A 13,931-nucleotide genomic window follows, 5' to 3' on the forward strand; every position below is an offset into this window, starting at 1 on the left:
TTTGTGCTACGAAGAGCGGTTATGCTTTGCAATTTGTCATTACATTACAAAACTTTTTAGAGAAGTAATATCATCATACCTTTTGTAATGCAGTGATGTGGTAATCCTAGGTAGTGCAGTGATGCTAGGTAATGCTGTAATGTTAGATGGTGAGGTAAAGTTAATTGATGCTGGTGATGTGTTGATCGCGGTCAGTGATGGTAATATGATTTTGCACTTTAAGGTGATACCACTTTTGTAATATTACATACATCACCTACTCGTCTCTGGTCATGATGATATTACTCTTGTGGTAAGTAATGCATTTCTATGTCCATGCCAATGAGACATCACTCGTTGTTCCTAGTGCAACTGCGGTGGCGATGGCGACTGCCCAGAACCAAACCGATGTCAACTATCGCTTGTGAATTTATTACTTTTATGATTTCCTGTTCTTTTAGCTGACTTTGGTCTGGAAAAAAATTTCAGCTTTTAGCTGTAGGGAGGATTTTTCTGCTGCGCATAGCATTAGAAGAAGCATATACTCCTAAGCGATAAGTAGTGCTCTTCGCAAAAATGGCACTATAGTATATAGAATCTTTAGCTTTTTGTACTTTCATGAATATGATCAATTCAGGACAAATATTATTGTAGTGATAAGTAATACGTATTTGGTAATATCAGCTGCTGAATGTGATATTGAACGTTGATAAAATATCGCGTATACGGTAAGGGCAATGAAAGGTGATGTTTATGATTTCACTTTGTAATAATACTTTTCTTTCTCTCCCCCCGCAACCCCCAATTTATGGAATCGTCATTCGGAAAAATATATATTTATTTGTTCCCATGTCCGTCAGAAAGTATTTTTAATTCTTCTGATCGGAATGGTTTTGAAAGACTCTCAGACAGACAAATACTCATTATCACGAATCTATAAACGATTTGAATTTCTTCAGAACCTTTAAGTCATATTTGCTTGCATTTTATTCGGTTCCTTGAGCTCCACACATAAATGGAAGTGAGAAAAAGTTCTGATTATGATGCAATCCTTGGAGTTACTCAACTGTAATAAAAGTGTCGTTAATGACAATGCAGAAATTCCAATCTAGCATGACTTAACATATTCCCCAAACCACCAACGCATGAATCACTTGTTCCCAAACCAATCAAAAACATACAAATTGCACCCTGACACCAAAAGACCAGCCCAGAACCGTAAAATAATTGTTTATATGTTCAATTGGCAGCAATTTTAGTAGCAAACAATAATTTTTTCCCACTGTTTCAGTCATAATGGCATATATAATACATAGTATATGTGGAGTTACGTAAACCCCCAACATCTTGTCTAAATTCAACTATTGATTAAACTTGTAGAATCTTCTATGTACCATATATAGTATAATTAACCATTAACAAACGCAAGTCATTGATCAGAATTTCGATGCGACAAGTGGGATCGATTACTACATAGTTTAGAGCGTAAATATCATACATTTGAACTTTCGCTGGAAGCAACATCTCTATCTTCGCCGTGTATATAATGAAATCCGACCAAAAAGTCTTATCAGCACAAGTTAGTATTTAGCTTGGAGATAACATTCTACACCAAAAGATAATTGTTTATATTTTTGCGCGGTGACAAAGCCCCCCCCAAAGCAAATTTTTACTCCCGCAGTTTACTCTAATCCACATTCGAGAACAGTTAAAAATTCGAATTAGTTTTAAATTTAACAAATTACGATGATTGTGTTAACTTTTTTTGTTGTTGCTTTTATTTACTGTCTTGCGATTCTATACCGGAGAAAGCAATTTGTTGATTTGATGTTAGATAAATTTCGAGGTCCGTCGACTGACCTATTTCTAGGGCATGTGGCCCAGATTCCGCCTAATCCGCCCGGTAAGGAAAAGGATTAAGTTGTTCATAAAAAACTATCTTGACCTTAGTGTGAATAGACATTAAAAGTGAAAGTTAGACAGTGGAGATGGAGTCATAAATCTATCAACAAAACTCCTTGGTTTATTATTTCAAGTTCTGCGCGTACTCAAGACACGACCTTTCTTTCCAGGAATCTTTAAAACTTTCTTCAGCAATGAAGACGGATGGTTCAGGAAGTACGGCAAGAACATTGCGTTCATCCGACCACTCTATGATGTCCAATTATTTGTATCTAATCCGGCGGATGTCGAGAAAATCTTAGCCAATCCAAATTCAAAAACAGCACGGAAAGCGGATACGTACTTGGATTTGGAAGCTTGGTTGGGTGAGTTTTACCTGTTTAAGTTAGATATGTTAAGATAGATTTTTAATATTGAAATTTGCGGTAGAAGTACGTCTAAGAGCGTAGCTAGAAGTATATAAGAAAAGAAGCTAGATAAAGAGGGCAAAAGGCTCCACTTTTGAAACGTGTGTAATGATTGGCAATAATCAGCCAAGATGAGAATCAGTAAAAGGTGAAAGTGAATTTGTGTGTCCAGCTATTAGGACTGCGATGAACCTGAATTCAGGTTTTTAGAAGTTAGGCGGAAATTGGTGGCGTATGCCGATGACTTGGCAATATTTCTGTCAGGGATGTTTCCCTCCATGATCAGCAAGGTTATGGACGGCGCGTGGGGAAATTTGTACCTGCGAGCTGCAAGATGCAAACACGGCGAAAATTCAGCCCATTTTCGGCGGCTAAACTCCCAAGCATTAGCACTTTTCCCGTTGAATGCGCTAAGTAGGAGATCTGGCTGATTTTGAAACACCATTTTATGTAGTGCTGAGATACCATCGGGTCCTCGCGTCTTCTTGTTTTTCATAGAATGGACTGCCTCCTCCAACACTTTTATGGAAACAATTTCGCACTTTCCGCCCTTCTGTCATCAACCCGTACGGGGTGTGCACGGAATATTGTCCGTACAGTACGGTCCATCTACATAATCGGCCAGGTTTCCGCAAAGTTACGATTTTTCGGGTTACCAATTCATAATCGACTCGCTATGGGTCCCCATTCACTTCGTCTAGCTTTGCTTCTGTTTACTGGAGTTTCTTTTTGCCTGATCTATACTCTGTCACTGTGGTAGATGCCAATACAGAGAAGAGTGATCTCGTCTTTTTGTCCGCCTGGGCATGGAAGCTTCGCAGGCTGCCGTTATCAAGCTCAATTTTACAGAAGTGCCAGCTGCCGCGCCACCAACCCCAAAGTGCTTTACAGCGTGACTCCACTTGTTCCAAGAGCTTCGATAAATTTACCGGTATGCACAGAAAAGGCGCCAGGCTTGTACACACCGAGAGGTGGCATCAACCACTTCGAATAAGATATATTGATGGCCGATTGCCGAGAAGTTTTCCAAATCTCGCCACCCATCTGGCCATGATTCCGATGCGAAGGTTACGTTAAGAACGCTTCTTTCGCAACACAGGTGTCAGAACGTTGGCGTGAATCCAGTATTTAAAACTACAATCTCTGTTCACGCCTGCATTTGGAGATCCCATTTCCTTCTGGAGTCTGGGTGAGGCAGGCCTCATCCAATGGCCTGGCCCCAGACAATGTTTAGACGTCGAAGTTACGGAAAAAAGACCCTCACGCGCTTTGTCTGTGATTGGCCAGTTCTAGCTAAAGGCAGGTTGCGAACACTAGGTAACCAGTTCTTTGGGATTGAAGATTTAAATCAGCTAGACCCTGTTTCCCTTGTCCCTCTTACAGGTGCTCAGAGGGGGCGGTGAGGAAGACGGGCGGCAACCCTGTCAGCTGAACCAAAACCAAGTGGCCGAGCAGAACCTCCATAGTGCCACCACGGGAGACGCTGTACTCACTTTGGCTTGCCGGCCGTAATGCAGTAGGCGAATGCTCCAAAGACCTAATCAGGACGATCAGACCCGAGTCTGCACGGGGACTCATCTGAAGTGGCATTTTTGTCACGAAACCTTACCAGGGATATACTGGTACCATAGGAACCGGGATAGCCCCTAGACTCTCATACTTCGGGTGAACTCCCATTGTATGTGAGTCCAGCTCGGTTGTTTGCGGTTGGCCCTCCAGTGGGAGTTTCATGGAGGTTGTAGTTATGCTCAAGCGAGAAGAGACCTTCGGGCCTCGTCGTGTGTTGCGTTTGAACGCAGGTGCCGTACTCCTTAGTTTGGTAAAGATTTAGGTAAGTCTTGCATCCACCAGTATGAATGCTAAGCCATGCACTTGGTATAGACTGGTACCGTTGTTGCTTGTCTCAGCGGGGCTTTGATTGTCGTCACAAAATCAATCCGTTTCCTAAGAAGACCGTGGGATTAAGTCTTCCAGACAGGTGCTCACGTAAAACCCTCAAGGACTTAACTGTCCCTCTTACAAGTAGTCGGAAACGAAAGCGAGGGAGATCACCTTAGTTCAGTAGAGGTTGGGTAGATCTTGCATCCACCATTATGAATGCTGAGCCATGCACTCAGTATAAACTGGTGCCGTTGCGCGTATCTCTTATGACTCCCGGAAATCTGACCTTACCTTAACATCTCCTGGTCACAATATATGAACATGCCTCTTGTTTGAGCTATTCCATTCCATTCCGTTCAACGAATGTGAATGTGAGTTTATTAGCACCCTTCGATAGAGTATTGAAAAAGGTCATGCCACTTACACTGAAGTGAGTGGGTAACCGGGTGTGAGCTTTCAAACTTTGTAATTTGTAATTAAAACACCACCAACACCAAACCACTTCGTTTGTCTGTCGATCTTCATCAAGAATGTGTCCTCTCATCACTCCTCTTTGTTTTTGTTATGGACATTGTCACACAGGACATCCAACGTTTAGCGCCATATCCACTACTTTAGTAAATGATGTTTTCTTAGCGTCTCTTATTCAAACATGAAATGATAGCCTCTTGCAGTACGGTCTCAGACTGAATTTGAGTAAAACGGAATTTTTGATGATCGATACTAATGACATAGGAACTATCTCTGTCAGCGGCAGTGATCTGCCCAGAACTAAGCAATTTGAATATCTCTGATCAATCCTATCAGCCAGTGAGCAACTACATTATGAAATTGTTTCGCGTCTTAGCGCAGCTTGCATGAAGAGGTGTTCTTTGTGATCAACATATCAACGAACATCTCAAATCTAAAATTTACCCAGTGTTATTCGTTCTGCTGCCCTCTATCGTTCTGAGCGTTGGCCGACTATAAAGGCCAATGAACGTTGTCTTGAAGTAATGGAAACGAAAATGTTCCTTTGAACTAGTGGCGTAAAACGCCATAATCACATTAGAAATGAAGATTTCCGCGATCGATATGGTGTTACACCGATCCTGGAAAAATTGCGAGAGAGAGGCGTCTTCAATGGTACGGTCATGTAATTCGTGTTAAGAATTTACTTGCTGGTTAACGTAGAGGCAAGTAAATGCGTGCCGATGGGGCACTTGAGCTGCGTTTAGTGCTGGTGGATTGTCAGTGTCAATTTTCGTTCCTTTTCAGGGTATGGTGTGTTAGCTTTTCCCTCGTTATTGACGATAATCAGCCCAGATTTCTACGACCCTAATCATTTACGTCCATTTCATGTTTTCATTTGGTCCGAAGGAAGAAGTGGTAAGGGCTAGGTCACACACATAAGGAAAAGAAAAACCTCTACTGTAGGGTACGCCATGCAATGAAACCCACTATCACAGAATGGTCGAAGTTCCTAGAGCTACATATTGCAGTTGATGAAAAGTGCAAGCTGCTCAGAAAGTCCTAGGGGAGCTGAAACACACTGCCAGAAACGGGCAATGATAGCGCCACATAGGGGCCATTTATGTAACACGCACCATGTATATATTCATATAAACAGCTACAGTGGGTGGATGCTAGTGCAATTGTTGAGCACGATGAAGAATTTAAACATTTCAATTATCAAGAATAATATGCTATACACCATCAATCGCTTGTTCTTCGCATACTGTACGACATGCTATTCGAGGCTATACAGTCCGCTTCGAGCCTTGGCCTTCGGGGTGTTCTTCCTCCAACCAAGTCCATCCATCGATTGCGTCTTTCTATTTCGAAATCCAAGCATGAGCTATCTTCGTCAATAGAATCTGTCCAACCCTTTCTGGGTTCTCCCACCAGTCTTCGTTTCCCTTCTCCCTTTGAATACTCTTTTAGGTATCCGAGCGTCGTCTATACGTTGACTGTGGCCCGTCCATGGAAGCTTCAGAGGTTTCATTATTTTAAAGACTTTGGGGTCGTCAAATACTTGATACAGCTCATGATTGTATCTTATACTTCACCGACCGTCCTCTCGTTTAGTTCCTATTATTCTCCTTAGGACCCGCCTCTTGAAAGTATTGACCAGTTTTTCGGAAGTTTATGCTAAAGTCTATATTTCACATCCGTAACATAGCACAGGTCATTTGCAAAAATTTTCATCTCCTAATTGATTCATAATTCTATGTTCCTGGTTTGTGCAATATGTACACATGGTCTTGGTCCTGTGAAAGGGTCTATTTTCCGTGCATCCTTTAATAATATTGTTTAGAAAGAAAATATGAGTAGAGATCAAACGACGATCAAGTCGAAATTAGTCAACCAATGAAATATCATCTCAAATAAATTAAGCCACAATTTAATAAGTTTGATATATATAGCATTTTCCATTCTTTTCGATTTACAGGAACTGGACTACTTCTATCATGGGGAGAAAAATGGTTTCAGCGGCGGAAAATTATTACGCCCTCATTCCATTTCAATATTTTGGAGCAATTCACAGAAGTGATGAGTAAACAATCGGATATTTTGGTCCAAAAATTAAAACCGAAAGTTGGTGCTGGGGATATCGATATTTACCTCTACACGACTCTCTTTGCACTTGATGTGATATGTGGTAAGTAATCTAATAAGCTTTCTCCAGTAAAGTCGAATGAATAAATAGATTCTGCTTTGTAATGCTTTATTGCAAATAATAAATTGATAGGCCATGCTAATATATCATATTTCCATAATAAAAGCCACTTAATCTGACCGACCTTCGATTTATGGCATGAATGTAAATCAAAACGTTTGTTATCAGTTTTTTTTTCGAATTGAATGAAAATTGTAAACAACCAATTATTGCCATTCATGTTTGTGCTTAGTATTTTCAATTTCAATATGTGTAGTGTATTTTAGTTATAATATTATCTGGTATCAAGGAACACTTCGAAAGCTTGATCGATATAGAGCAAGGTGGTTTCACTCTGAATTCTTTGAACACATTAACACCCTTCGGCTGATTGTGAGACAACGTGTGGAACCTTAGTATATGATGAGATATCACATCACCGAAAATAGATATTACAAAATAATATCACAAACATCATCTTCCATTACCCTAACCGTTCACATGATGTGGTTTAAGTGAAAAATGAACCTTTTATGTAAGGGAAGAAAGAAAGCAGAAAAAACTCCCATGTACTCTAATAAGACATTTCTACATGCAAGGAAGAAGTAATCATAATTCTTGCAAAGGAGCATTCCTTATTATTTATAAATGTATGTATTTTCCATTGCTTTGCTCGGCATTGCAAGTCCAACCCAGCTGAAAGAACAGACTTGCAAGCGGTAGGTGGCATTGTCACTGGACAGCAGCAACCGCACCAAGTTACTAGAAAGAACAATGCGATGTATTAAACAATGCATAAAAATATTACTTGATGATGTTTAGTGATGTCTTGTAATGTGATATCATATTGGCACTAACATTACGAAAGACTTCTCTAGTGGTGGTGATGCGGTAATATCGAAATTTTAAGTGGTAGTCCAGTTTTTTCTAAATAGCTACAGAAATAGATTGAATGGTCTATTCTAAGCAAAAAATTTTGAATGAAATTTTTCGTATAAGTAATAGTTTTCAAGTTACAGCATGCCGCTTTTTTCATCGAAAAAATGCAACTCGGAAACCATGCATTTGATGAAGAAATGATATTAAGCAGAAACAACGCTTGAGAAAACCTTTAAAATGAGGTATGATATGAAGAATAATAACGACGTTGTAATCAAAATAATATAATTATCTGAATAAGAATCCATAAGAACAAAACGTGGTTTTCGCAGATAAATTAAAATTGAGAATCTATTGTATTTAAGCAGTCGCAATAAATTCAGAAAATTTAGTGGATGTAAAGTGCGTAGTTTCGGAAAAAGTGTGATTTTCCCCACAATTTTTTTTTTTTTTTGAACAAAAAAACATTAAAAAAACTGTTAAAAAGACTCGACAGCGTTAGGGGAAAGTGTGCACCAAATTTCAAAAGCATCGGTTCAATAGATATTAAACTACAGCCGTCATCGACTTTGAAAATATGAGTGTGGGAAAATCCCTTTAAAGTTCAACAGATCGGGGCGGAGCCGTTCAGATCTTCGAATGGTTAGAATTTCATATGTCTGTTAGTTTCGCTCCAAGCGCTCTCAAAATTTGACACAACAATCTTGATATATTGTTCATTCATAAAAAAAAATTAAAAAATATAAATACATGTGGCTCGCGAAGAGCCAAAAGGGCAATCCACGATAATAACCGTTCATGTCCACTTGTGAATAGGTTGAACTGTCCCAGCGACACATGCCTCTATGTTAGCCAAGCTCGGGAATGTATGGAGAGCCGTTGGAAATTCCAGCCCCTCTTTAGCAACAACAAAAGTCATTAGTGTAACTGAAACTTTGCGCCAAACGAAAATTTCGTCCATGGAAGAGGAAAACCACAAGTAATTACCTAATCGTAGCGCAATCGCCTAGCCTACCTTGACGCACGGACTTTTTTGGGACTTCAACCTGCTTAGCATTCCAAGGCCTACTTGATTCGAAATGTCCCTTGCAAAATTGCATTGGTGGGACGGGGAAAAGGGGAACAGAAAAGCATCTTGAACATTTGTATTCTATATCATAATTAATAAAATCTTGAATAGTTCATTATCATCCTTTTACCTATATATACATATATGCGTGTTCATGGCATCATCAGCCCATAAAAATAGAGGATACCTCTCGGCTGGGTAGGAACCCCAAAGGACGTACCTCATGCGCATCTGAGCCGGGAGAAGCATTGAGCATTGAGGATGTGATCCGTCATGAATCTTCGATTACAGCAGTTGGGTGTCATGTTTTACGACTCCATGCGGGCCCTTCAGCCGGTACCTTTTTATTTTCCAGTTTTAACTCGAGTGTTTTCCGATTTTTATTTGTTTTCCTGGTTCCAGTGCGACAAACGCACCAGTTTAAGGAAACGTGAAGTTTTATATAATGACACGCGAGATGGCTGAAATGTCCGAAATGATCCCTCCATATATCCTAGCCCGACTAACACAGAAGCGTGCAAGAAGCATGTCGACGGGACATTTCAGCGGTGCTTCAATATATGCGGGTAGATCTTCACTGTCTATTACGCCAACTTTTTAGGTTTTTGGAACAGCCTCCTTTCTAGCTCTCTCTACGTCGACTACTCTGATGGCTTTAGAACATTACCAATTGATTATCCTATTACATATGCCGCAAAGATTTTGATTCTGATTTAGTCTACTGTCTGCTCTTAGCAGGTTAGGCATACGTACGAAGACTATTCAAAGGATTCAAGAATTTGCTCTTATGGCTGTGGGTTCCTAAAGACACCTATGCCGCTATGTCCAAAATGTCGAATCCCAGCCCCCGTTATCAGTGGATTCTTGTTTTGTTTGACTTCCATATACGAATCTCACAGTCTTTGGTATACTTGTTTGAGAGCTAATCGATACCGCCGCCACAGTAAGTTATTTGGCTTCGTACTTCGCTCGGAAAACTAACCAAATGGCAAGATTACACATTGTATTCAGGGCAACCGACAGGTTTATCTACTCGACAGTACGCAGCGTGTCATTCCGTTATCAAGTGGAATCCGTGTGTTTCTCATTATACTATCCTTAACGCAAAGCTTGCCCCTTGAGCTTCAGAAGAGGCGTCAGTTCTACTAATTTGAAGAAGCCATCTCATTCTTCGACGCTCTGAAAATGAGTCTCTCTCTCCAGGCTCGCACAATCCTGACTTCTCCTAACCTTTTCCCATCCACTGGGACGCAAATCAATATGGCATATGAGCGGTACTGATGCAAATGATATAGAAGGGAGGCGAAGTTCCTATAGCCAATAAGCCGAAAAATCTTGCGCTTGGGCGAATATACTTGACAGCAGTGGAGGCAATGCGCAAAATTCGAGGGTGCATAGGAGGCACAACTTTCAAAGTGGTAACTGAGCACTCTTCTTTCAAGGTAGATTGGACATGGTGGACACTGCATTTTCAAGGATTTTTGTAACGATAATGCCGCGGACGTGAACTTAGATCCACCATTTGCAATTAATAAATGGATTTGCAATAGTCAGAAGACTATCTTAGTTGACCAGAGACAACATCACAAGCTCAGTTGAAGTTTTGATAAATGGTACGTGAGGGACTGAAGTGTCCAAAAGGACCTCCGTATTTCTGAGCCTGGATAGCACAGCATATCGACTAGACACAGTGGGGTATGAGTATTTGCGCACGGACCTTTACGGTAAATTTTACCAATTTTTTTGTAAGTTTTTGGGATAACCCTCCCCACTAACTCTGGTTAACTCTGATGGTTTTGACCATCGCCCCAACCAACCCAACTTGTGTACTGGCTTGAGTGGCTTTGGCTTAAGCCAAATGCAAACAATTGCTCCTGCTGTGCAATGAAGGCACATAGCATTACAACGATTTGGATGGAAATTTTGAAAAGGAGCTAATGTGACAATTTAAATTGAATAATTTATAGACGTTAATTTTGAGACTGTGGGATCAGAAAGCGATACATAAAGATCCTGGGAGTTTAACGTGAGTAGTTGTTGTGTTGGCACTCTCTTACGGTCCTTTTTGGATACGGATTGATTTGGAGATCACAATCAAAGCGCCGCCGGGACTAGCACAGCGGCACTGGTTTATACTAAGTGCAGGTTCAGCATCCAGTGGATGCGAGTCCTGTCTATCCTCCTCTATCTGGTCTTTGCCGCAATTAAGGGGTATGACCTCCGACTTTTACAGCGCAACTTCACACTTGAGCTCGCGAAATGAGCACCACACCCGTAAAACTCCCACAAGGAGGCCAATCACAAATAACCGCACCAAGAAAACATTCTAGAAAAATCCTCCTGGAGCATAGGCTTTCACAAAGTCATTCCGGTTCCCATGGTATCAAACAACATCTGCTGAGAACTGCAATGAAGCCTTTCTATCAGTCACATGCCGTTCTCCGTACAATATAACACATAAGATAACACAAGACAACACTAACACAAAACATACGAAGCTGAGGACTATCCATGGCCCTATGACCATCCACCCATCATACTGCAGATGGAGTTACGTAGAGGAACTCCCTTCTTCTTTGCAAGGCAGCACGCGAGTATGTGTTAGGTCGACGCATATCACTGGTAGCAAGGCACTGGCTACAATCAAAGATACCGTTCACTACATGAATGCCCATGTCGTAGAGATTGCGGATGTTACTGTACACTGGACAGACACAAAGGGCATGTAACCAATCCTGTGAATCTGCCCCAGCCAGAACATCCCCCCTCCCCCACTGGAGCCGAGGTTTCGTGAGAAGAGGAACTCATCGAAGTTAGCACGCTCCGTTAGGACCCAAGTTATTTCTAATTGGCTCCCTCTGGCAGACGCACGTTTCACATACTCCGGCCTTAACCGCCCCACTTGTTTAGCACAAACTAGATCTGTTTGCAGCCCCTTCTGGTCCTGTCGGCTGTAGCACGCCGGACTTGAAGAGGTGCAACACCCAACAATAATTACATGGTATCGGTTGAAACCGCACCACATACAGGAAGACAAAGAGAAACTTACATTTCTCCTCCGTCATTGTACGCCACGTGGTTTTAGACCACTTCTGCTGTAAGGCATCCTATCTTCTTCATTATTTAACCCTTAGAAGTCAAATTATATTGCCGGCTCTTAACGAAAAAATATCTGTTTCGAAGATATTTTAAATGGTTCAGCACTCATTTTAATTGAACTTGCTGCAGAAAAGGAAATCTTATTGCCAAAAAGTTCAACTCATACAGCCTTAACACCAGCAGCTGAACTCTCCAGTGACCAATGCAAAAACCATGTCAGGAGCCTCCTTTGCCGTATACTAGGGGTTTCATAACTTATACCCAATCCAGAACCAACCATGAATTCTTTTGATCATGCCAAGACCACAACTCTTCCCTAAAGAGAACGCACACTCCTAAAATTTTAAAATTCCGCACTTCCGCAACATTTCCAAAAACTCAGGTGAAACACCATAAACATAGTGAAAGAATTTTAACATAATTTTATTTTTTTGTTGCTCCTTTTAGAAACTACTCGTTAACTAGATACTAACTAGGTTACCTTCTTATTTCTTAGAAACATCAATGGGTATTGGGATTAACGCACAGTCGAGTCCTGATTCCGAATATGTGAAGGCTGTTAAAGAGTAAATTTTAGTAATTTTATAACGAATGATCTGATATTCACATTTCGTCCTGTAGAATGACACTCATTCTCCAAAGACGTTTCTTCAGTTTAGTCAGTCGTTGGCAATTCCTGTATGAATTCACCCCAGACGGAAAACGTGAGAAGGAATTACTTAAAATCCTTCATGGATTCACAGACAGCGTTATACTGAAGCGACGAGATCAACTACTTCAGAAGGAAGCGACTGATAAGGCAACCAAATTGAATTTCCTAGACATGCTCCTCAACTCAACAGTGAATGGAAGGCCTCTATCCAATTCCGACATTCGGGAGGAAGTAGATACCTTCATGTTTGAGGTATAAGCGCATGAACTTTTTTTATTTGGAATGCTTTCAATTTTTTGTATCTTCATAGGGACATGATACAACAACATCCGGAATAGCTTTTGCGCTATATCAACTATCACAACACAAGGACATCCAAGACCGTTTGTACGAAGAACTGGTAGACATATTTGGAGACGCAGACCATATGGAAATTACTTACAAAAAACTTGCAGATTTAAATTATTTGGACATGATAGTTAAGGAAGCATTACGGATACGCCCTTCAGTTCCAATTATTGGACGAAAACTAACAGAAGACACTATTATCGGTGAGTGCATTATAAATCATACATAAATTCCACATCATATCCTTTTAATAAATCTCTTCCAGATGGAGTCAACGTACCCAAAGGAACAAACATCATTATTCCCATATTTGCAATACACAACAATCCTGAGCATTTCCCCAATCCTCAGAAATTTGACCCAGACCGTTTTGATCCTTCACAAACAGAGAAAAGGCATCCTTTCGCCTATGTGCCCTTTAGCGCCGGGGCTCGAAATTGTATTGGACAAAAGTTTGCACTGATTGAATTGAAGCTAGTCATAGCCAAGTTAATTATGCATTATGAACTCTTACCCGCAGCGCATCAAAAATCGCCAATTCTTCAGGGTGACGTGGTTTTAAAGTCATCAGATGGTATTTGCCTTAGATTAGCCGAACGTAAAAGAAGCAAATAAAAAATTCTACACATATTATTACCTGTTTTTCTTGATCAAACTTTGACGATGGTCAAGTTCAGAGTATTGTGTCTAACTTGGAAAAAGAGGCGTTTTAACGGAGCATGTCGGTTTTTAAAACAAAGAAGTAAAAGGATACGCCCAGGGGACAACGATGGACGCACCAACTTGTAGTGACACCAACCACATTCGAACTAAAGTGGAAAAGTTAAGAAGGGTAACTTCCAGGGAGATTCGTTGTGTCCCCTTTGGTTTGCTTGGCATTAAACCACCTTTCATCGCTGCTGAAGGCATGGTTTTATAATAAAGTATGGCCTTTGTGCTAGGGGCGAGCTGAAACATTTCATCTACTTAGATGACATGTAGTTGTATGCTGGTACGTACAGACATATTTAGCCGTGATATTCGGATTGAATTTCGATTAGACAGGTTTGGCGCCAGCTATGTTACATTGAAAATTCA

At 40.7% G+C, this 13,931-nt stretch overlaps 1 protein-coding gene across 1 annotated transcript; it reads left to right on the plus strand.

Moving 5' to 3' along the window:
* Window positions 1–1,531: 1,531 nt before the first annotated feature.
* Window positions 1,532–13,485, plus strand: LOC119658274 (probable cytochrome P450 4d14). Its single transcript, XM_038065565.1, has 7 exons — window positions 1,532–1,882; window positions 2,052–2,246; window positions 6,601–6,810; window positions 12,351–12,420; window positions 12,476–12,758; window positions 12,817–13,057; window positions 13,120–13,485. Exons 1-7 carry the CDS (start codon window positions 1,726–1,728, stop codon window positions 13,467–13,469), a joined length of 1,506 nt encoding a protein of 501 aa, XP_037921493.1. The 5' UTR covers window positions 1,532–1,725; the 3' UTR covers window positions 13,470–13,485.
* The last annotated feature ends 446 nt before the right edge of the window (window positions 13,486–13,931 follow it).

The sequence above is a fragment of the Hermetia illucens genome, chromosome 5, assembly GCF_905115235.1.
Source record: "Hermetia illucens chromosome 5, iHerIll2.2.curated.20191125, whole genome shotgun sequence".
Taxonomy (NCBI): Eukaryota; Metazoa; Arthropoda; class Insecta; order Diptera; family Stratiomyidae; genus Hermetia; species Hermetia illucens.